Raw genomic sequence first — 21,349 nt, forward strand, 5'->3', positions numbered from 1 at the left:
AGGGCTGTTTGGGATTTTGGGGCAGCGGAGCATCGCTGCTACTTCACCCACATCCCCTGTTTGCGGTACATGGGGATGGGGCTGGGCTCCTGCCGTCACAGAGCCACATGTGGAGTCCCCAGAGCGGAGACACCCAAGAGGGAGGCAAAACCTGGAAAAGGCTGGGGGATCTCTCACTTTTCCAGCATTTTCTGATATTCTCAGATTTCTAAATGGAGACTCTTGGGCCAAGACCCTTTGACTGCCAGGGCTGAGGAGCAAGGCGAAGGTACCAGAACTGACTGAAACACCAAGTGCAGAAGCTTCAAGAGTCCTTTTCTTTATGCAGGAAGTAATAAGCAGTGCTCCACCTGGGTTATCACCTGAGCCTCTAGTTTGAGGGTTTTCCCTTTTGGAAGCACCATCACTGCACTGCAGTGTTGCTCTGGTTTTAAGCTGGGTCTAAGTAAGCGCAGCTGCTTTTCCGCTGCATTTTAAGGGGAGGTGATCAGCTTGACCATGCTGCCCTGTGTCCAGAGAGTGGTGGCCACCTGAGGACATCGTAGCTAATGCCTGAGCTCGGGCTCATGGCCAGTGGATAGAAGACAAAGCCAAACTTCAAGCTGGCCACTGCCAATCTGGTGATCTGGAAGCTCGTGGTGGTGTCACTGAGGACCTGAATGGTGCCCAACCTCCAGGCAGGTAGGGGTGGCTGCTGAGCTTTCACACCGTGGGTTTGGCAGCTCCCAGGTGAGCTGAGCTTTGTGTCCCTGAGCCGAGGGCTCCCACTCTGCCCCTGTATGAATCCAGTGGGACGCCCACAGCGGGGGACCGGTGGGCAGCGTCTCCTCCATCTCTCTCCAGCTCTGCAGGAGCAGATGTGCTGACACTGCTGATCTGGCTGGTTTGGAGGAGCAGCACAGCAAAAAGCAGTGACAGATCTGCAATGCCAAAGCTCCAGCCCCAGATGGGCTCAGACCCCCAGCCCCTGCCTGCACCTCAGCCTGTCTGTCCGTGTGATGCTGAGCGCGCCCGGCTGCTTCCCTTGTGTCTGATCCCCCTCTGGGGGATTGTCGGTTATTACAGGTCCCTGTGGCGTTCCCGCTGTGCTGCGGGTGTTACATCCGGCTCGTCAGGGAGCTGGGGATGGCATTCGGGTAAAGGGCAGCCCAAAAGGACGCGCAGGAAGGCAGAGGGGAGCCTGGCGTGGAGGTGTTCCCCAGCTCCCCATCCCTGCCCAGGCACTCCAGAGCAAGAATCTGCTCCTTTCCCAAGTGCCTTAACTCTGGATCCCTCCACAGCTGGGTCCTGCCACGGGAAGGGGAGTAAATTCTTGTCATTGAGTAAGTCCCTGTGGGACGGACCTTGATCTCTTTGGGGTGGCAGAGGGATGCTGGGTGAGGGGGCGCTTTGGGGTCGCTCCCGGCTCTTCGTGCAGCCCAAGAATCAGAAGCAAATGAGGCTCTGTCCTTCAAAACACACAACACGAGAGCACGGGGGGAGCTGAGCACAGGCAGCGCTTGGGCTAACTTCAGCTCACACTTTGGGCTCTGAATTTCCTCGGAGCTGTTTACAAGGGCTGAATAAAAACCTCCCACCCCCCCCAGCACGGAGCTGATGTTGCCCAGAACATCCCCCTCATCCCTCCCTTTTGGGAAGGGAAAAAAAAAAAACAGGGAAGGAGGGAGGAGTGGGAGAGAGGAGGAGAGAGGGAGAAAGTGAGCTCACGTTCACACGTTGGGAAAGAGGCTGGTCTTGCGATGCCTTTGAATATTTCACTTTTAGGCAGTTCCCCATCAGTCAGGCTCACGCATCCGAGCCGAGCTGAAGCCAACTCCAGCCATGGGCAGCACCAGGAGGGCTGAGATCTGATCGCACGCAGCAAGCCCCGGGATCTTCGGCTCAATTCCACCTCCAAGCCCGGCGGCAGCAGCACACACACACACACACATTTATACATCCCCGCGTCGGCAGAGCCGCTGAGCAAACACCTTGTCTCTCCTCCCCAGGATATACCCGCTCGCACGCATCTCCCTTGCTCTCCTCCTGGCTTCCCGGAGGATCCTGCCGGCTGTTTTCCATGGAGAAAGTCCAGGGAGAAATGGAGATTGAGAGATGGGAAAGAAGTGAAGAGATCTCAGACGCAGAGAAAAAGGTGATTCAAGAGACATGGAGCAGAGTCTATGCAAACTGCGAGGACGTGGGGGTCTCCATACTCATCAGGTATTTAAAATCCAAGCAAACAAGGCAGAAAAAAAAAGGGAAGCAGCACATCCAACTGCATCTCTTTATAGCTCAGGAAGAGGCAGAACAATATATAGAACCGGACTGGAATGAATGACAGCGAGTGGGGAGCTGGCTGGGTGTATTTGCTGCCTGGGAGCAGGGAGGGTTTCACAGCACTCCTCTGATTTCCACACCTTCGAGCCGGGTGGTGGCGGCGGGGGGAGCCGCGGCGGGGACTTTGGGGGAAGCTGCTGCCATCACAAAGGTCACCTTAGCCCGAGGATGGAGCTGGGGGGGGATGTGGAGGAGCGCGGTGGGGAGGAGAGCGGTGCTGGGGTGGGCTGGGGGTGGGTTGTGGTGTGTGTGTGTGTCCCCCGTTAGCTGCGTGTGGATGGATGGCATCGGTACGTAGCAGGCTGGCGGGTGAAATAATGCGAGTTGGGAGCCAAGATCAAACCCAAAGCAGGTGTGACTCCCAGGGCACCATCTGTGCCTCCGGCAGCAGCGTCGGCGGGAAGGAGAGCGCTGGAGTTGGCGGTGGAAGGGGGAATGTGGGGGGCACAGGAGGGAGAGGGGGGCACAGGGCCCTGGGAGCGGGATGCTGAGCATCACCCGACGGCATGGGGCTGGGGCAGCTCGTGAAACCAAGCAGGGGAGATGCTCTGGAGGTGGGGAGCAGAGGCAGGTTTCTTGTGTTGTCTGGGGGTGCAACCCTTGTTCAGGTACCCCGGGAAAGCACCAGGTGGGAATCCCATTGGGTGCTGCGGATGCTGGGAGTTCAGGGTGTCAGTGGGGTGCAGCACCCAGAGGACGTTTCCCTTATTTAAGTGGGGAGAGGAGGATGGTGAGGGTGAGGACAGGGGCAGGCGAGATGCCGACACTGACCTGTTGGCAAACAGCAAAGATGCTCTGCAGAGAGACAAAGCTCCCACCACCCATCCCGGGGAGCAGCAAAGCAGGAATCCTGCCTGGACCCAGGTCCAGGAGCCTGGGTTGTGTTCTTCCCGTTTTGCTCCTGCAGCCTGGGCTGAGGGCGCTGGGAGAACCCCTCGGATGGATGCGCTGTTTGTTAATCATCATCCGAAAGTTTTCCAGGAGGCTGAGAGCAAATGGGATCCCGAGCCCACGGGATCTGCAGAGAGCAGGGGCTGGTTCCCCTCCAGGCTCACTGCCAGCACTGCAATGGGGCAAGACCCCTCTGCAGAGAATCCAAGATGACATTGAGTCCCCTCTCTGCCTCTCCTCAGGCTTTCCTTGTTTCAGAGCTGGTTCGCAGTGGTCCCCATTGCTCCTGCTCCATGTAGGCAACCGGGCCAGTCAGGAGCTGTGACACCAAACCCACCTGGGCTGGGCTTGAAGCTGCAGTTGGCAGAGGGCTGGGGGATGAGAAATTCCTCATTTCCCCATCATAAAGCCACAGACTGGCTTGGGTTGGAAGGGACCTTAAAGCTCCTCCAGCTCCTGCCCCTGCCACGGGCAGGGACACCTTCCACTAGAGCAGCTTGCTCCAAGCCCCTGTGTCCAACCTGCCCTTGAACACTGCCATGGGGGCAGCTTCCCCATGAGCTTCAGCACGGCCCTGGCCAGCAGCTCCTGCCCACAACCCAGGTGGAGCCATGGCCCTGTGGGGACCACATGGCGGAGCTCTGGTCCTGACTCAAACTTTACCCATAGAAGTTTCTCCTCGAGGTTTTCCCCCTGACTGGGATGCACTGCTGTGCTGAGGGGTTCCCCCATTGCTGTGCCACCAGGACACGACTGAGCTGGCTCCCAGGGTAAACCCCGGCTCCTTGGGGGCCTTCCCATGTTTGTCCATGACACGTGCCCTGGCACATCCCAGTTAAACCCACCACCCGTTCCCTCAGCCAGAGCTTCCCTGGGATGCTTCAAGTAAGATCTGGACTTTCAGTGCACACCGCCAGGGATGGTGGTGGTGGAGTGTGGGAGAGCTCCCGTCCCCTCCAGCATCGCCGGCTGGAGCAGCACATCTGCCTGCATCCCTGTGCCACGGCTCCCTCTGGCAGCAAACCCCATTCCCAAAGAGAGCCTCCTGCTGCTGCCCGAGCCCTGCTCCCCCCGTCAGCTCCAACAGCTCAACCTGCGCTCCCCGGGGAAGCGTGTGCCGGGATAAAGCCGCCGTGGCCGGGGCTGGGAGCACCATCGGCTGCGTTTCCCAGCTGGCATCAGCCGCCGGGAGAAGTGGGTCATGCGTGGAGGCCGCCGGGAGCCCAGGCGGTGCGGGAGGGATGCAGCCGCTTCCCAAGACATGATTCAGCAGCTCCAGAGGTCGGGGCTGGGGAGGGGGTGGTGGGAGGCTGCTGGTGCCGTGCGATGGATGCGATGGGTGCAATGGATGTGGAGGATGTGAGGGATGCAATGGGGGTGATGGGTGCGATGGATGTGATCGATGTGACCAGTGTGAGCTGACCCAGCACCCTTTTGGGTGCACCTTCGCAAGGTGCCAGGGGCTCAGAGCCACCCCAGCCAGCCTCCAGGCTTTACTGGCACAGGGCTGGAGTTGCTCAACGCCTTGCTGGGGAAACTGAGGCAGAAAGGAAAGTGCACATGGGTGGCCAAGGAGAGGGAAGGGGGGTGTGTGGCAGTGGGACCTGGTTGGTGCAACCCCCGTCTGCAGAGTGATAAAAGGTGGCACATCAGTTAGCACCTGCATTTCTGTTGTTGGGGTTGTGAGCGGGGAGCTGCCTGTGTCTGGTGGCAGAGGGTCCCTCCATGCTTTCCTGCTCCATCCCCTCTCCATCCATCCAGGGCTGCTGGGGGCAGGGAATGACTTTTTTTCCATGTGGGAAGGGCAACACCTCTGAATTTAAAGGGTCACAATGAACCTGGGGCCCGATTCATTGCCCTGAGGGTGGAGGCAGAGATGCCCACCCAAAGGCAGTGATAGGGAGGGCTGCAGTGCCCACCCAGCTCCCTCTGCTCCTCCTCCAGCCCCTGCCCACAGCTCCTCCTCCATCCCAGCCTTTCCGTGCTTTGCAGATGGGGAAACTGAGGCACGGATTTGGACAATGTGTTCTCAGCCCTCATGGCAGTGCCTGGAGCCACAGCAAACCCCTGCGGTCCTGCCAGGGGCACAGCGGGGTCCTGCTCTCACAGAGCCTTTGGGGGCCCAGGGGACAGAAACACCCGCAATGGGCACTGCTGGCTGAGCAGCCACAGGATCCTGGGAATCTGCTGCGTGCTTCCAACTGCCTCTAATTGACAATTTCCTCGGTGGGGGAGCTTCACGGTGGAGGAAGCACAGGCTCCTCTCCGCGCTCATCCTCCTCCTCCTCCTCCGGGGCTATGGGGCCTCTGCAGGCTCCATCTCACAGCCACTGCCTTAACCCTTGTGGGGCTGGAGCAGGAGCTGGAGCTGTACATCTGGAGCTGTGTGCATGGGCTGGTGGCTCCCCTCACAGGTCCCCATGTCCCCTGGCTCATTGCTGTGCCTCAGTTTCCCCAGTTGGAATTTAGGGGTCAGTCTTTTTAACAGGACCCCTCACGAAAGCTCACAGCTGGGGAGCCCAGGGGTGTGAGAGGAGCTCTCAGCACCTCTGGCATCTGCATTAGAGCTTGTTGTGCAGCACAGGAGCTCTTCATCACTCCCCAAGCATGATTTATTGCATGGTTCAGTGGTGGCCTTGGCAGTGCTGGGGTCAGGGCTGGACTTGATGAATGTAAAGGTCTTTTCCAGCCTGGTTGGTTCTGTGATTCCCAGTACCCCATGCTCCCAGAGAGCACCCAGGCAGGGGGAACATCAGCTCGGGATCCTCACCCCATTCCAGACCCCACTAAACCCGGGCCTCCAGCACTGAAGCCGCAGCCTGTCCCATGTCCCATCGCACACATCCTCTCCCACACCCACACACACGTAGCACAGTCACACATGTGGGACCACAAAACTCCACGGATCCCATCAGGGGATAAAGCAAAGGGATGGTTTCTGTCAGCTCCTAAGCAAATCCACACCAAATACTAATGCCGTGCCAAGGACAGGCAACGCAACCGGCCACCGCGGGCTGGGCCACCTCTGCAGGGCTTCTCCATCACTGTTCCCTCCAGCTCTGCTCCAGACCCATCACTTTCCAAACTCCCCACGTTGTTCCCTTCTCCTTCTCTCTGAGGAGGTGAAGGAGGGGAAGTGGAAGGATTGCCAGGGCAGAATCAGGCCTTGGATTTCAATGGCCGCTCAGCTGGAGCTAATACACCTGGATCCAGGCAGCTTGCAGAGAGCTTTGCAGTAGAAAAGCACTCCTTGGATGCCAGATGTTATTGTAAGGTTTAGGTGAAAATAAAGAGCCTGAGCAATGAGTCTGGCCGTGCAGAAAACCCTGGTTTTCCCCAGCTGAATCTAAACCCACGGGTTGAATCCACCCCAAACTGGCATTTAAAGGGATGATTTGCAGCTAGCCCCAAGGCCAAAGTGCTTTGGGGATGTGTCCCAAGGGAAAGGCCTGTTTCTGGATGCCAGAGGGCCAATTTCAGAGCAAAGCAGCTCAGGGAGATGCCCCTGCTGCAGTACCTCACTGTGAAAAGGCCTCAGTGAAAGCCTCCTGTGTGGCAACGTCCCTGTCCCAGGGCTTGTCACACACTCGGAACCATTGGGTTCAAGCTGCAGCGATGTTCCTCTGGAGACAAGGAGCGACCAAGAGCAGCGGGGCTGTGTCCTGCTGAGCAGGACACCCATGAGGAACCCTTTCCAAAGCAGCAGCCCCCTCCATGGGCAGTGAAGGGCTGATGGGGGGGGGGGTCAATGAGCCCTGTGCAGGAGCAGCCCCTTTCCCTGCGCTGGGGCAGGACCTGGAGCCAGCCCTTTCATGGCCAAGGGGCAGCGTGGGGATTGCTGCGGCACATCCCACACCCGGCACAGCCGCGGGGCTGCAGCAGCTCTCGGGGTGACCCCAGAAGAGTGATTGATTCCCCTGTCCCAGGGCTGCTCTTGCATCTATTGCGAAGGCTAAAAAGATCCCGCTCCGCACCCCGAGAGCTGCAGGGACGTCCCTGGGTGGGAGAGGAGGTGGCGGACGTCGTGTTCCCAGTTTCACTGGAATTCTGCTGGAGGGGTGACAGATCCCAGCGCAGGGACCATGGCCTTGTGGAGCTGGGTTACCCCTGCTCCACCCAGCCAGGGGTTGACTCTCCCCCCCAAACCCCTCCACTGTCCCTGGGGATGAGGGACATGGAGCGGGGCTCCAGCAAGCTCCATCCTCCTCATGCTTCAGAGGCAAGAGTCACCTCTTAGCATCCTTTCCTAACCCCCATCATCTGGTGGGGGGCGGATATGCTGGTGTCAAGGTGGAGGGGCTGACGTGATGTCCCTGCCTGTTGCTTGCTCCTCGTGGGCAGGGATGCAGGCAGGGACAGTGGCTTGGCAGCAGAGAGGGGCAAGGACACTGATGTGGCGGGGCTGAGGATGATGCTGTGGAGGAAGGCACTGAGTGAAGGGCCGTAGGAAACTGGAGGTGTGAGGGAGAGCCACTTTGGTGCTGTTAATTCATTTATCTGGTGAAAGCTGTCCTTACCCCAGCCTAAAGGTTCACCAAAGCCCAGGGGGTTTGGGCTGAATCTACACATGTGGGAGGGGAAGACAACAGCGATGAGGACTTGGGGGTGTGAGCAGGACATGAACCCAGGGCTTGCTTGCTCGTACCCAGATTTATTCAGCTGCATCTTTGCTGCTGGGACCTCTCCCACCCTCACTGGGGTGTCCTGGTCCCTGGGGCTCTGCAGTGCGTGGGGTGTTAGAGATGTGCTGGAATCTGCTCCCGAGGCTCTGCAGGGGGACGTGGGCTTCCCCAGAGGAAGGCCATGGGAAGAGGAGAGCAGCACCTCTTCTCCTCAGCTGTACCACTTGAATTTAGCATCACTGCATGGACCAGGAGCTTGGCCCTTTTGCCTCCAGCCCTCTCACTCCGGAGCTGCTGCCCATCACCACCTCCACCCTCATGAGCCCTCATGGAGAGGACACAAGCAGGCGCCATCCTCTTCTTCCTCCACTCACATTTGCCTTTCCCTGTCTTGCTGGGCAGTGGCAAGGATGTGGCTGGAACCTTTCCCACCTTGGGCTGGGGGCTGTGAGCACAGGCAGCACCCAGCACCCCTGGAACCGGGATGCTGGACTACAGGTGCCTGAGAGGAGCAGGGGGGAGCGAGTGGCAGCCCTCAGCATAATAAATAGCAGCATCACACAGCACCTGCCTACCCATTATCAGCTGCTTTGTAGGCTCCCGAGCAAAGAGGAGCTGAAGGAGAGGTTGGAAAAGGGACACAGAGAGGCTCCAGGCTGCGTCAGAGAGAGTTTCTCCCACATAAAGGGATGAGGTGAGAGAAAACATGAATGCACGGGTGGGGAAAGCCAGCAAAACCAAGTGTACAAGAGGTGGCTGAGGCTCAGCTGCAGCCTCCCAGCACCTTGGAGGGCTCGCTGGTACTTACCCCTGCAGTTTGCAAACAGGGTTAAGTGAAGCATCAAGGGTTTAGGTGCTTGGGGGGCCAAGGGAGCAGCACCCAGGTTTCATCCTTCCAGCGGGGGACAGAAGGAGGCAAAAGGCATGAAGGTTTCCTCCGTGTGGGGTTTGGGAGAGGGAGGAAGATGGGGAGATGTGGAAGTGGTGCCTCTCCTGGGTAGAAACCAGGTTCCCAGTGACTGCAGTGGGTTTGCACCTTAATTATTTCCTTTGGCTCTGCTGTTGTGTCCTTAAAGTTGTTAAAAGGGCAAAAGGGAGAGGAAAAGCAAAGCTGACATCCTGTCCATCGGCTCCAGATGCAGCTCACAGAGCACAAATGAGCGGGCGCGGAATGGAAGCGCTTAAAAAGAAACTTAATGAGATTGGTATGCAGGCATCTGCTTCCTATCAATCATCTGGTGTGATATGGAATGGGAAATGTCATCTGTTTAATGACTCTGATGAAGAAAAAGAGCCCCGAACGCACACACGCACATCATGACCCAACAAAATACCGGAGCCTGGGATGTTTGAACTCTCAGAAATGTTCTGTAGATGGAAAATCCCCAACTGACACCTCTCCCAGCTCACTGTTGTTTGCCTTGTTTTATTTCTTCCCCCTCTTTTTCCTTTCCCTCTCCTTTCCTCTGGTTATATTTAACCTTTGTGTTAAATTAATCTTCTCTGTTTATTAACACGGAGCACTGAGCCAACCTTCCTTCCCCCTTGGTTCCACAGCTCAAGTATTTGCTCCAGGCCAGCTCTTCCTGCAGGAGTTTTCCTCTCTCCACCCCTGCAGAAGGGGAAGGTGCAGGTCTGCAGCCAGACACAGGTTTGCTTCAGCTCAAAGCAGAGATGCTTTGGGCTCCCCTGGTTCAGTTCCCCATCAGTGAAGGGGAGCATTGAGCACGGGAGCAGGGGGTTGCTGGGTTTGCATCCCTCCACTCTTTCTTGTCCCTTAGGGAAGCTGTTAGTGCTCCGCTCCCATGGGAACATCTTCTCCAGGGTCTGTGAAGTGGGGAAAGGCTGGAAACCAAATATTTGAATCCTTCACTGGCTTCACCCAGGTTGGGGGTTTTGGGGATTTAATCCTGGTGGAGCTGGATGGAAGGGGCAGAGAGGCAGAGGTGATGCCAGGGGGGAGGCGTGAAGCCTCAGCTCCTGCTCCCAGGTGCATCGGTCCCAGTGGCTTCTTTTGGTCCTTCTCTTGGGGGGATGATGCTGTGATCCCTGGGGATGCAGGGCTTGGTTCCCGCTTGCTGTACCCCTTCTGTTGAAAGAACCAGGATTTTTTCCTGCCCTGGCTCTTCACAATCTCATGTCCCTGAGCTGAGATCAAACAGTGTTTTCCAGGGAGCTTCTGATGGTTTGGGATTTGGGATGCATTGGCCGCTGGCAGCCTCCTTCCCCTGCTTGGGGTGGTCTGTGGGCAGCAGGTCCCCCTTCCAGCAGCACCCCCTGCTCCCAGGGCCCAGGGGATGCCGGCCGGAGCCAGAGGGTAAGGGGGAAAAGATCCAGGAATGGCAGAGCCTTAGCTCTGACCTTGGTGGGGTGTTGGATGCCTGTAGCTGGAGCACGTTGATGTCAGGGGCTGGCTGGAGCTGCAGGACCGGGGCTGCAGCAGAGGTGGGAGGGATGGGACAGGGGAGAAGGATGCTGGGGCTGGGTGGAACAGGAACATTTGTCCTGTTGGGAACTGCTCAGGGCGGAAGACATGAATCCTGGGGATGGCGCTGCCTGCATGGCTGGGGCTGGGGGACCCATGTCCATCCCCAGCCGCCCCACTGACAGCTCCGGGCTGAAGGGGACAGACTGAGCACCTCTGGTGACAGGAGCCGGAGGCGGTTCGGCCTCAGGGGAGCTCTCCCAACAGGGACCAGATGTGGCAGGAGGAGCTTTGCGGACGGGGAGGCTGGGCAGTAACAGGAGTTTTGTCCTGGGTCCCCTCCTGGTTTTAAAAGCAACACCTTGTCTCCCTCTTCCACCTTCCTTCCTTCCTCCCCCACCCTGTTCGCTGCCTTCACACCTCCAAAACCTATTTTGGGCCATCTGATGAATCCCAGATGCCTCGGGGAAGCAGCAGGAGCCGTGGTGCACTCCAGGCGCTGCTTCACGCCGCTTCCTTGGCAATGCCCCCAAGCTTTCACAAGCCAAGGGAGCGGGGGAAGGAAGGGAGGAAGGAAGGGAAAAGGAGGATAATGCAGTGGTAAATGAGGCTGGTCCTCAATGGTGAGATGATTTGGGGAGTGGGGAAAAGAATCCCACCTGGTCCTGGAGGTGATGGTTGGGAATAGAGATGGGATGGATTCACATGGCTTGGGATGGTGCTTGGGGCAGGGGTTGTGGCTTGGGAGAGGGATGAGGGCCTCCATCTGGATGATGGGGACAGTCCTGGGAGATGTCTGCCACCTCCTGAGCATCCTTCCCTGGTCCAGGTGGAGGAGGAGGCAAGGAGAAACCTGTAGGGAGGGAGCTGGGTGAAAGGGGAAGCAAGCACTGACGTGGCTCTCTCCTGTGCAAATGGGGTGGAAGCGGGTGGTTAATGTGAGACCAGCATCAGCCCTGCCTGCTGAGAGTGACCAGCTGCTGCCATCAGTGGCCCCAGCCCTGCACTCTGTCACCTTCTGCCCCAGGGAGCTCAGCTGCGGCCACAGCTTCACCTGCTCCAGCTGCATTTCATTGGGGTTGGTGCAATCCTGCGGCAAAAGGGGTGCTCGGCCCCTCAGAGAGGCTGCTGGGCGCTGTGGGACATCAGCTCCTGGCATAGGTGAGCAGTGACATGAGCCGCTGGTGGGGCTGACGGGTGAAAGGTGGGGGCATCCTCAGCATGGGGATTTGTTTTGGGTGACAGTGCAGGAATAAAGCCCATGGGACTGGGGAGTAGGGGCTGGGAGAGGGTGGCTGGGATAAAGAGAGGTGGTCACGCTCCCCTCCAGCTCTCTGAGGCAGGACATGATGTATGTGGGTATGAATATAGCATCTGCGCTCCTGGGAGGAGTCTGGGTACCAAGAGCTCAGCCTGGTTTGTTGATGAATATCCAGCTGTGATGCTTTTGCAGCAGATAAGGAAGGCTGGGGAGAAAGGCATTAACCTGCTGGGTTCAGGCATCTGAATACCACAGCTCCAAAGGAATTCAGGGAGGAAAAGCAGCCCTGGCTGTGTTAGATGCAAGGGGGTGGTTTCCAGCATCACCACCACTCCATGCTCTGCTTCAACCTCTCCGCCTGCTCTCACCCTCCTGATGGAATTTGATGTCTGCTCTTTCTTGCAGGTTTTTTGTCAACTTCCCCTCGGCCAAGCAGTATTTCAGCCAGTTCAAGCACATGGAGGACCCCTTGGAGATGGAGAGGAGCTTGCAACTGCGGAAGCACGCTCGGCGGGTCATGGGTGCCATTAACACTGTGGTGGAGAACCTCAATGACTCCGAAAAGGTCTCCTCGGTTCTGGCCCTGGTGGGCAAGGCCCATGCCCTCAAGCACAAAGTGGAGCCCATCTACTTTAAGGTAAAAGGAGCATCTCGGGGATGCTTTAGGAATTAGGAAGAGGGCAGGAGAGAGGGAGCTGTGGTGCTGCCTGTCCTAACCTGGAGGGGGTTGGCTGGTCCTGGGGGTTGCTCCCCATTCAGCTGAGGTGTCCCACTGCGATGCTGTCCCATGCAGATCATCGTTCCTAAGTGCAGCCAAGCTGGAGCATCGATACCTCCTGCTCAGGGAAGCCTGCCTGCCTGCATCCTGCCTGCAGCCCCTCCGGCATGGCTGTGGCTGTGTGGCCCCTTCTGCTAGAAGTGCATGGTAGAAGGGACTAAATAATTGGAGGTGCCTGAATTGAGGAGATGCTGGAGCCTGCAGCAGCACCCCATGGTGCTGGGTGTCCGCCTGCCCCCTGCCCCGGCAGGCTGGTTACCTGGGATGCCAGCAGACCTTCAGCCATCAACCTCGGAGCATCGCTATTCCCAGGAGGAGCAGGAAAAGCCCAGACCCGCTGTTAGCTGCTCCCCGGTGAGTTATTAACCCTTTGGTGCCTTGCAGAAACTGACTGGTGTCATGCTGGAGGTCATCGCTGAGGAGTACGCCAACGACTTCACCCCGGAGGCGCACGGTGCCTGGACCAAGATGAAGACCCTCATCTACACGCACGTGACGGCGGCGTACAAGGAGGTGGGCTGGGCGCAGTACCCCACCGCCACCCTGTGAGCGGCCCCCGGGCCGGGCGAGGGGCAGGGAGGGCTTCACTCACCCCAGGACTTCACTCTGGTCTCTGCTCAAGGTCTGTGCTCGGGCTGGGGAGCCCGCGAGGGCCGGCTCCCTTGGCTGCCCACTCACAATTGGATCTCCAAGGGGGTTAAAACCTATCTCAATAAGCCAAAATAAACCAGAACCACGAAGGGTGAGGGTGGGTCGGGGTGAAGCGGTGGCAGAGGATGCTGGAAAGGGATGCAGAGCACAAAGGGAGAGCGTTTGGTTGTTGCCTCCATCTCGCTGGCCTGGCCTGTCCATCACCACCTCCCACCTCCTGCGCCTCGCTTGCTCCACCTCAGAGCCCTTTGCCCAAGCAGCAGTGCTGTGCAGCCCCATTGCTGATGAACAATGTGACCCTGGTTTTCCATGCACAGCCCCCAGGGAAACCTGGCTCCTTGCTTTTGCGGGTGTGATGCTTACGGGGAGCACCGGCTGGCACTGAAAACACTTTGCTTTGCACTTTCTCTGCTCCCCTGGCAGGGTGACAGGGCTGATGGCTGCAGCCAGAGCCATTCCTGGCGTCCCATCACCTGCACCATGGGTTGGCAGCAGCCCTTTCCTCTCCCTTCATCCATAGTCCCTCTCCTTGCTTGGCTGCTGCAAACCCTCCCGGGGTTGAAGGGAGCAAGGGGGTGGGCAGGATGTGCTCCTCTGTCGTTAGGGAAGAAGGAAGACTCATGGAATGGTTTGTGTTGGAAGGGACCTTAAAGCTCCTCCAGCTCCAACCCCTGCCACGGGCAGGGACACCTTCCACTAGAGCAGCTTGCTCCAAGCCCCATCCAACCCACCCTTGATGGGCTTGTGAGGCACACACTGCACCATCGCCCTGGGAGCTGGTGTCTGCAGGTCTGGCCAGCAGCCGGCAGCAGGGTGGTGCAGGGATGAAGGGCTGGGGCAGCTCTGCCCCGCACGGTGACAAGGGGTGCTCAGGATGTGATCAGTGTGTCCTATGAAGCGGACACAGCAGGAGGGGGCTCCTGCGTGTGAAGGGAGGTCCCTGCTCTGTTAAATCAGTCACGAACTTGTCGCTTGGAGCATGCTCCTGCCCTCTTGGTGAAACTGGGTTCCTTCAAATAAAGTGCCTGGTAGGAACCAGCCCTTGCAGGAGCCGTGTCCCTCCTCAGGGGCTCCAGTGCCTGGCAAAGGCCTCTTCCCCCCCCCCCCCCCCCGAATCCACGCTGTGGCTGCAGGGCTTGCGGTGCTCATTCTGCTCCAGCGCCGGCTGTCCCTGGAGCTCTGGGTGAGCTCTCTTGGTTTCTGCCTCAGTTTCCCCTTCAGTTACAAAAAGGAGGAGGAGCAGCCCCGGTGCCTCTTGCACATGTGCTTGGATTAATAGGATGCCTGGCAAAGGGATGGGGATGAGGCATCGGATGTGCTGGGAAGCTTTGGCATCCTCATCACCCAGCACTGCCCAAAAGGTCTCTGATGGTTTTGAAGTGCCAGCATTAAGGGCAATGCTCCCTATTGAAGTGGGAGGGGGGGTTCCCTTCTGAGATTGGCTCTGGCCTCACTACCCTGGTGTTTTGCTTCCAAACCAAGGGGCTCCTCTGCCCCCTGGCACTGCTGGGGAGGGGGGGTCCCCGCTCCCAGAAAAGCTCTTGATGGGGTTTTCCACTTTATTCTACCGGCTGTAACATCAGGTTCCTGCTCAGCATCCCTGTTGGGCCCCAGCCCTGCCCCTTCCATCACCCATGCCCAGATGCTGGCTCAGCCCAGGGCTGCTGCTGAAGGCAGCAGAAGAGATGTGCTTGGGGGAAAGACGTCACCTCCTGTTCCTCTGGGCTCACTCCTATATAGCCAGGAGCTTGTGCCATCACCCAGGGCCCCAGCTGGGCAAAGGAGAGGTTGGGGAGGGCTCTAAACCTCTTGGCTGCTTTCCCCAGGGCCCTGGGACCAAGGTTAGTCCCAAAACAGCCCCAGGATCCCACTAATGTCACAACAACCCCTTTCTCTGGCCTTGCTGTTCTTTCCTCCTGGTGTCCCACAATAAACCAGGTGGAGAGGAGCAATGGAGCCTAGAGGGTTGGGTGAAATAACGGCACCGTTGTCCTTGGCAAGGTCCGGGGGGGTTAGCAAAGGGACAGGCACAAGGTGCAAGTGATGCTGCTCTGCTGCTGTCATTTAGAGTCAGCACCCCCAAAACAGAGCCCAGCAGCCTGAACCAGTGACAGTGCCAGAGCTGATGCCTGTGGCTCATGTCTGAGCGTGGCTGGCAGAGGCATCCCTCAAAGAGCAGCTGCTGCTGGGGTCAGGATTAGGCCTATGCAGATGGGAACAGACCTGTTCAGTCACTGACCTTGCTTCAGTGCAGGGCTGGAGAGCGATTGCCTGGAGCAGGACTGCTGGGTTTGATGGTTTTGGGGTGCATCACGAGCTGCATTGATCCCCGCCAGCCCCTCGGGTCCAGCAGCGCATATTTTCAATGAGCTCCTGCTCCTTGGATGCAGGGTCAGGAATGTTTCTGTACAGGGGGGTCTCCCCTCAGACCAAGCTCACACCTTGACCTTTGAGGTTAATGTTCTCCAGGTTGGGAATCTTCTTTGTGCAGTGCAAACCTTTCCTCTCCCTTCCCACAGCCGAAACCGGGCTCGGTCACCATCAATAGAGGTGATTTTGGGGTGGCTGGAAAGTTCCCATGCTCATGCCCCACCTACCCGAGTGCCTTGGCTTTGGGGGAGCAGTGAGGTCCCCCCTCCACCCACCTTGGAATGGGGCTTGGTTTCTTCTTGTGTTTCCAACCTGTTCCTTTGCACCCCTTAGGACAAACCAGGCGGTGACCTGGTGCAGCCGCATGCGCTGGGCTGGGGGTTGTTTTTTGCAGGCACATCTTTCCCGAGGAACTCCAGATGTGTGCAGCTGCTGTCCCTCGAGGAGCCCCCCCCCCTGCAGCCCCACTGCAGCCAGGCAAACACACGCAAACAAAACCATGTTTATTTTTACCAGCTCTGGAGGAAGTGGGATGGAGCAGGGAGGGCAGCCAGGGCAGAGCTCGGGAGGGAGGAGATGGAGATAAAGCAAACTGCCCCCCTGCTGCTGCCCGTGCGGAGGAGGCGTTGCTTAAACCAGGGGAAACTCATCTGGGAGAGATGAAAATGAGCAGAAAAAGGAAGAAACACCATTCCAGAGTGACAGGGCTGAGGAATGCCGTGCGGAGGAGCAGAAAGGGAGGCTGGGTCCTGGCTCTCTGGTGCACATGCCTGTAGAGCTGTTCCCTGTTACTGCCTGTCCTGTCACCCCCTGCACCCACTGCAGCCGGCTGGGGACCCCCTAACCCCAGCTCCTATTCACTGGGGCTCAGCACTTCACCCCCCGGTGTGCTTGGGCTCAGCTTTTCCTTGCCTTGGTGGTGGCAGGATCTGGCCCCTGGCTCGGATGCCTCTGCATTAGCATCAGTGCTGGGCTGGGACCCAGGGCCTGGGTGGGAAAGACTCCGTGGCCCCTGCAGCAGAGGAATGTTGGGGGGGGATCTGGGATCTCTTGGGCAGGGTGTCCCCCCCGAGCACCTCATCCTGGCTCTCTCTGGGAACACCACATCAACCAGTTTGTGTCCCCTCACCCTGCGGTCATCACTGTGTCTGGTCAGAGGGAGCTCAGTGCTGGAGGGAACAGGAAGCATTGAGTTAGGATGAGACATGGATCCCATCCACTATATGTGCCCCCTCCCTATGGCCAACACTCACAGCAGGTATAGCTCCATACACACCCAGCCAGCTAGGGGGACACCCCAGTGCCACCAGGGCCGCTTGGACAAGGAACCCTTAAAGACCTTGTGCCACCACCATCCATCCCCTCTCACGGTGAGACCAACCCCAGAGCCACAGGCTCTCCCGGGGGAATCCTCCTGCATCTCTGCCAGTTTGCTCCAGTTTGCCCCAGTAAGGGGGATCCCAGCATCTGTGGGGAGGTGCCCAGCGACTTCAGTGGGGACCAGAGCTCAGCCTTCCCTGCCCCTTGCCGTAGGGAAGCTGCCCTGGAGCACTGCTGGGTAGAAGGGACCCCCATGAGCTAACCTCGGGCTGACTCACACACAGGCAGGGGTAACCCCCCCTTTGGGCCTGCCCTCTTGGGCAGCCACTAACTGCTTCCCATAGCTGAAGTTGTCTCTAACTGTTGGTATGTCTTAACCAGTCCCACCGTGACCCACAGACGTGAGCCCGGCGTGGTCCCATGTAACTCCGTGTCTTTCCGTGACCGCTGCGGATACTGTTCGTGTGCGTGTTCCTCGGCGCTTCCGTGCTGGTTTCGTGTACGATGGGTGTAACTTGTTCTTCTTTTTGTAGGTTTTTAGTATGTTTGTAACCCGACAGAATGGCGTTATTAAACTGAAACTTGTATCTTCAGTGGATGAACCAACCAACCTCCTCCAGCTCTGCTTGGCTTCTTTCTGGCGGGGTCGGGGTGGAGGGGTCTGTGGGTCTGTGGGTCGTGCTGTGGGATGCTGGGGAGGGGGCTTTGTGGCTGGAAAGCAGCAGCAAAGGGAGGAGATGTGCCCTGACGTGCCTTTCACTGCTCTTCTGCGCCAAGGGTGGTGGTAGAGGTGTCAGGAGGCATCTTACTGATGGGCTCAAGTGGGAAGGGGAAGGTCTGCTCCTCCTCTGGGCTCTTTGCTTGGCTTCCAGGTACGTTGTGCAAACCTCAAGGGCTATCCCTGGATCGGGAGCTGTCCCCGTGCCTTTGCCAGCCCACCCCAAAATGCAGGTATGGAGAATGAACTACATGGGACTGGCCGGGCACTCTCCCTTCCTGATGTCCTAAGGCTGGTTTGCAGCCTCCATGGCACATGGATCCAGGCAGGCCCCAAGACGAAAGCTCCTCTGGACGTGAAACCTGCAGTGGTGATGGCCTCAGGACGCAGCAACCGCGACCACCAAGGACGTGAGATAGTTCCCAGCCTTCAAAACCAGCAGGCAGCTCCCTGAGCAGCAGGAGCCAAGTTTTCCATGGATCGGTCCCACGCGGCTCCCCCTGTTCCTCTCGCTGCGGCTGGGTCACATTGCAGTGGGATGGGTCCCAGCACGGTTGGGTCATGTTGTGGTTTCCCTCCATGGATCTTTCCAGCTCCCTCCTTTGTAAACCGGGCCCATGATGTACTTGAGACCTCTGTCAGATTTGCTTGATGCCGGCCAACCTTTCCAAAGCTGTTGGCAGAGGACTTGGGGACGGACAGACAGACAGACGCATGTTGTGGTCCCATAAGCCCCATTTCTGTGGGATGCAAGGCTTGGAAAAGAAACCCAAGCAAGCCTTTTTGTTGTGCTCTTCTCCACTGATGCCAAGTTACATCAGCGCAAGGGAAGGGGAAGCTCATCCCACCAGGGTGGTGGAAACCACCCGCATCTGGCCACAAGCAATTTGAAGGGGAGCGATCCCTGCTTAGGACCCTGGTCTGAGGCTGAGGAGGGCTCAGTGGGGTCTGAGAGGGAGAAGGGCAGAGGTCGGTGCCTTGGGGGCTGCCCAAGGTCTTGGGGAGCCTGATGCTGGCTTGTCTCCTGTTGGGCTGAAGGCAACGGCAGTGTTCTCCAGCCCTGCATGTGGTGGAATAGCTCTCACACGGGCAGGCACCTGGGCTACTCTGGAGTCCCCAAGCTACAGGGGAGCCTATTTCTTCCCTGCAGTTTAGCCAAGCCCAACCTGCCATAGCCATGGAGAAGGGAACCACAGGTTAACCTGGGGAGGGGAATATCTGCCTGCTTCCATCTGTTCTCTCCTGATGTGTCTTTTCTGGGGGAGAAACTACTTGGTGCTGGTAAAGCACCGAGTTCTCGGACTCTGCTCCACATCCTGCTCCCTCTTCCAGGTGGAAGCAAGCAGTCAGCAAATCCTGCACACTGCTGTGCTCCCCATGGAAAACACTGCCTGGGAAACCAGGAGAGAAAGGAGTGGCCATCTGAGGAGTGGGGAGAAGGCAGTGGTGACCTGGAGCTCTCAGACCTTTGCACGCTGAGCTGAGAATAGCCAGAAGCAGCAGTGGCCGGAGGGTGCTGACATGGAGCTGGTTTTCCGATGGCTTGTTGAAAAGGACCTGGGAATTTCAGCATTACTTTGCAGGGAGAAAATACAGACACATCCCTTCGCTTAGTATCGGTATTTACCCCACTTCCATCACTTTGGTCTGGCTGTGACCACAGTCTCTGGCTGCCCTGTGCCTGGCGTGGGCTAAACCCACTCTGTTCCCAAGTGTCCCAGCCTGGGGATGCTGCTTTCCAGGAGGCTCCCCTCATCCAAGCGAGATGGTGGAGATCCAGCTTCCAGAAACCACCTTGGCTGCCCCGAGAAGCTGTGGCTGCTCCATCCCTGGCAGTGTTCAAGGCCAGGTTGGACACAGGGGCTTGGAGCAAGCTGCTCTAGTGGAAGGGGTCCCTGCCCGCAGCAGGGGTTGGAGCTGGAGGAGCTTTAAGGTCCCTTCCAACGCAAGCCCCTGTGTGATTTGTGAGTTACGGCTCCATGGGCCCGGTGCAGGTGCTGGCTCAGAGGTGGCACATCGCCAGCCTGTTTCCATAACCCACCGGCACCAGGGACAGCCAAGGGAGAGCCGGGAGGGCACAGACAGAAACGCATCTGCAAGGGGGAGATTAAACAAGAGAATATGAAGTAACTGCGCTGCACAAAGCCCGTTGAAACCCAGCCTGTGGTGGGATGTGGTGGTGAGGAGAAGTCCTCCCTTGTTGTGCTGGGTGGCACAGGGCAAGAAGCCTCTGGAGCTGAAGCTTGCAGGCTCCCACCAGCCTGAAGGACATGTCTCTTCTTCTCCATTATCTGCACCCAGATAAGAGCCAGGAGCTCCAGGCTTTGTTGTGTGAACCTCCCTATGGGCACCCTCACCAGCACGGGGGGGTTGGTGGCTCCTTGCTCAGAGCAAAGCTCCTGGAGGGACAAAAAAAAGGCAGGAAAAAGTCATCCCAGCGTGGTGGGGCTGACACTGAGCAGGAGCCGGCCCCTCCTTCCGCGCCAGGCTCCTCCGCAGCCGATCTGTTTTATCTGAGCGGCGCTGAATGTAAACGCTGTCAGCGCCGGCCGGGAGGAATTCCTGGGAATTTGGCAGCCAAGAGCTGCAATAACAGAGCTGGGCCGGGGGGAAGAGCAGAGCTCAGGCTAAAGATGCTCCTGGATAACTTACAGCCAGGCGAAGAGCAAAGAGAGGGCAGAGGGAGGATGAGGAGAGGACCAGGAGGAGGATAGCTCCAAGGGCCACCCTGGGACCAAGGGTGTGGGGATGATGGGGAAACCACGCTTGACCCATGCGCGGGAGCTGGCCCCATGGGGCCTAAGAACGCTTTGCCCCCCTGCCATGGACCCGGGGCGGTGGGGACCGGTCCCGATCACCCTCTGGTTTTGCAGGATGCTCCCGGCGCCGGTGGAGGAAGCAGCGCTGAAGGCACCGAGGTGCTCCCGGACACCTGAACCTGCGGCGTGCCCGGGAGAGGAGCCTCCTGTGCTCCCTGCTCCCAGCCTAGGGGCAGCTCCATCCCCCGGGACGAGCACCAGCTCCACTCCCTGTGGGCAAACCAGCGCAAAGGCATCCCCGTTGCTCGGCGCATTGAACCCCGAAGCAAACGGCTTTGCTGCCGGGAGGATTCCCAGCCCCATGCAGCTGGGACATCCACTGCTCTTCAATACAAGCCCTCTTTATGGGCCAGTGTGTCTGCTTTAAGGGAAGGCTTTCAAAAGCCACCCTGCGGGTGCTGCTGTTTGCATGTGGGATCAGTTCGGAGGCTGATGTTCCAAACGGCTCCTGAAATAAAAGCCATCGGGCTCTGCTGCAGTGTGGGTTTGTATTGATATAGCAGCGTGAGTAGTTTGGGGGATACTTCTCTGGCAATAGTGTGATTTCTTTAGATACTGACTTTTCCTGTTACAGTCAAAACTGGCTGGACAAAAAACCCTCCAGTAAATTGGTTTCCTTTAAACTTAGGAAAGCTCATGTCCCATCTGCCAAGAACCGTGCATCACTCAGGGCTCTTCTGCCAGCTAATGATGATTATACTGATAATTTAGCCATCTATTTTATATATACCTACATATAACCTAGCCTCATAAGTTGTATTTTGAGGTCTTGGTGCTGCTCAGGAGATCATCATAGAATTACAAAATGGTTTGGGGTGGAAGGGACCTTAAAGCCCATCTAGTTCCACCCAGAGGCTGGACCAGAGGCTGGCAGAGAAGTTGGAGGGATGACAGAGAGAGGTACCTGTAGGGTTGGGATGTCTACAGAGATGTAGTGCCTACAGATACTGGGGTGCCTATGGAGAACAGGATGCTAGAAAGGATGCACCTGGGATGCTGGTGGTCCAGCCTTGCTCTCTACTGAGCACCCATCTCTTCTGGGGTCCTACATGGAGAGATGCTGAACCCTCCCTGGCCCCAGCCCTTCCCTGGGGCCGAAGGAGGCCTGTGGTGCATGGTCAGTAAGAGGGTGCAGCTTGACTTGGGGTAACCTCTCACAGGTAACTGCAGTCTCT

The 21,349-nt window shown here is 58.0% G+C and overlaps 1 protein-coding gene across 1 annotated transcript; it reads left to right on the plus strand.

Annotated features, from left to right (window-relative positions):
- The first annotated feature begins 1,745 nt into the window (after nt 1-1,745).
- Nucleotides 1,746-20,652, plus strand: CYGB (cytoglobin). The gene is given in 7 exon segments (XM_062639924.1): nt 1,746-2,202; nt 11,924-12,155; nt 12,681-12,841; nt 20,229-20,304; nt 20,306-20,339; nt 20,342-20,387; nt 20,389-20,652. Coding segments are annotated over 7 exon segments (735 nt in total). The 5' UTR covers nt 1,746-2,059; the 3' UTR covers nt 20,432-20,652.
- Nucleotides 20,653-21,349: the final 697 nt, after the last annotated feature.

The sequence above is a fragment of the Pezoporus occidentalis genome, unplaced genomic scaffold (genome assembly GCF_034315485.1).
Source record: "Pezoporus occidentalis ecotype Australia unplaced genomic scaffold, CSIRO_AGI_Poc_V1 ctg62, whole genome shotgun sequence".
Classification (NCBI taxonomy): domain Eukaryota; kingdom Metazoa; phylum Chordata; class Aves; order Psittaciformes; family Psittacidae; genus Pezoporus; species Pezoporus occidentalis.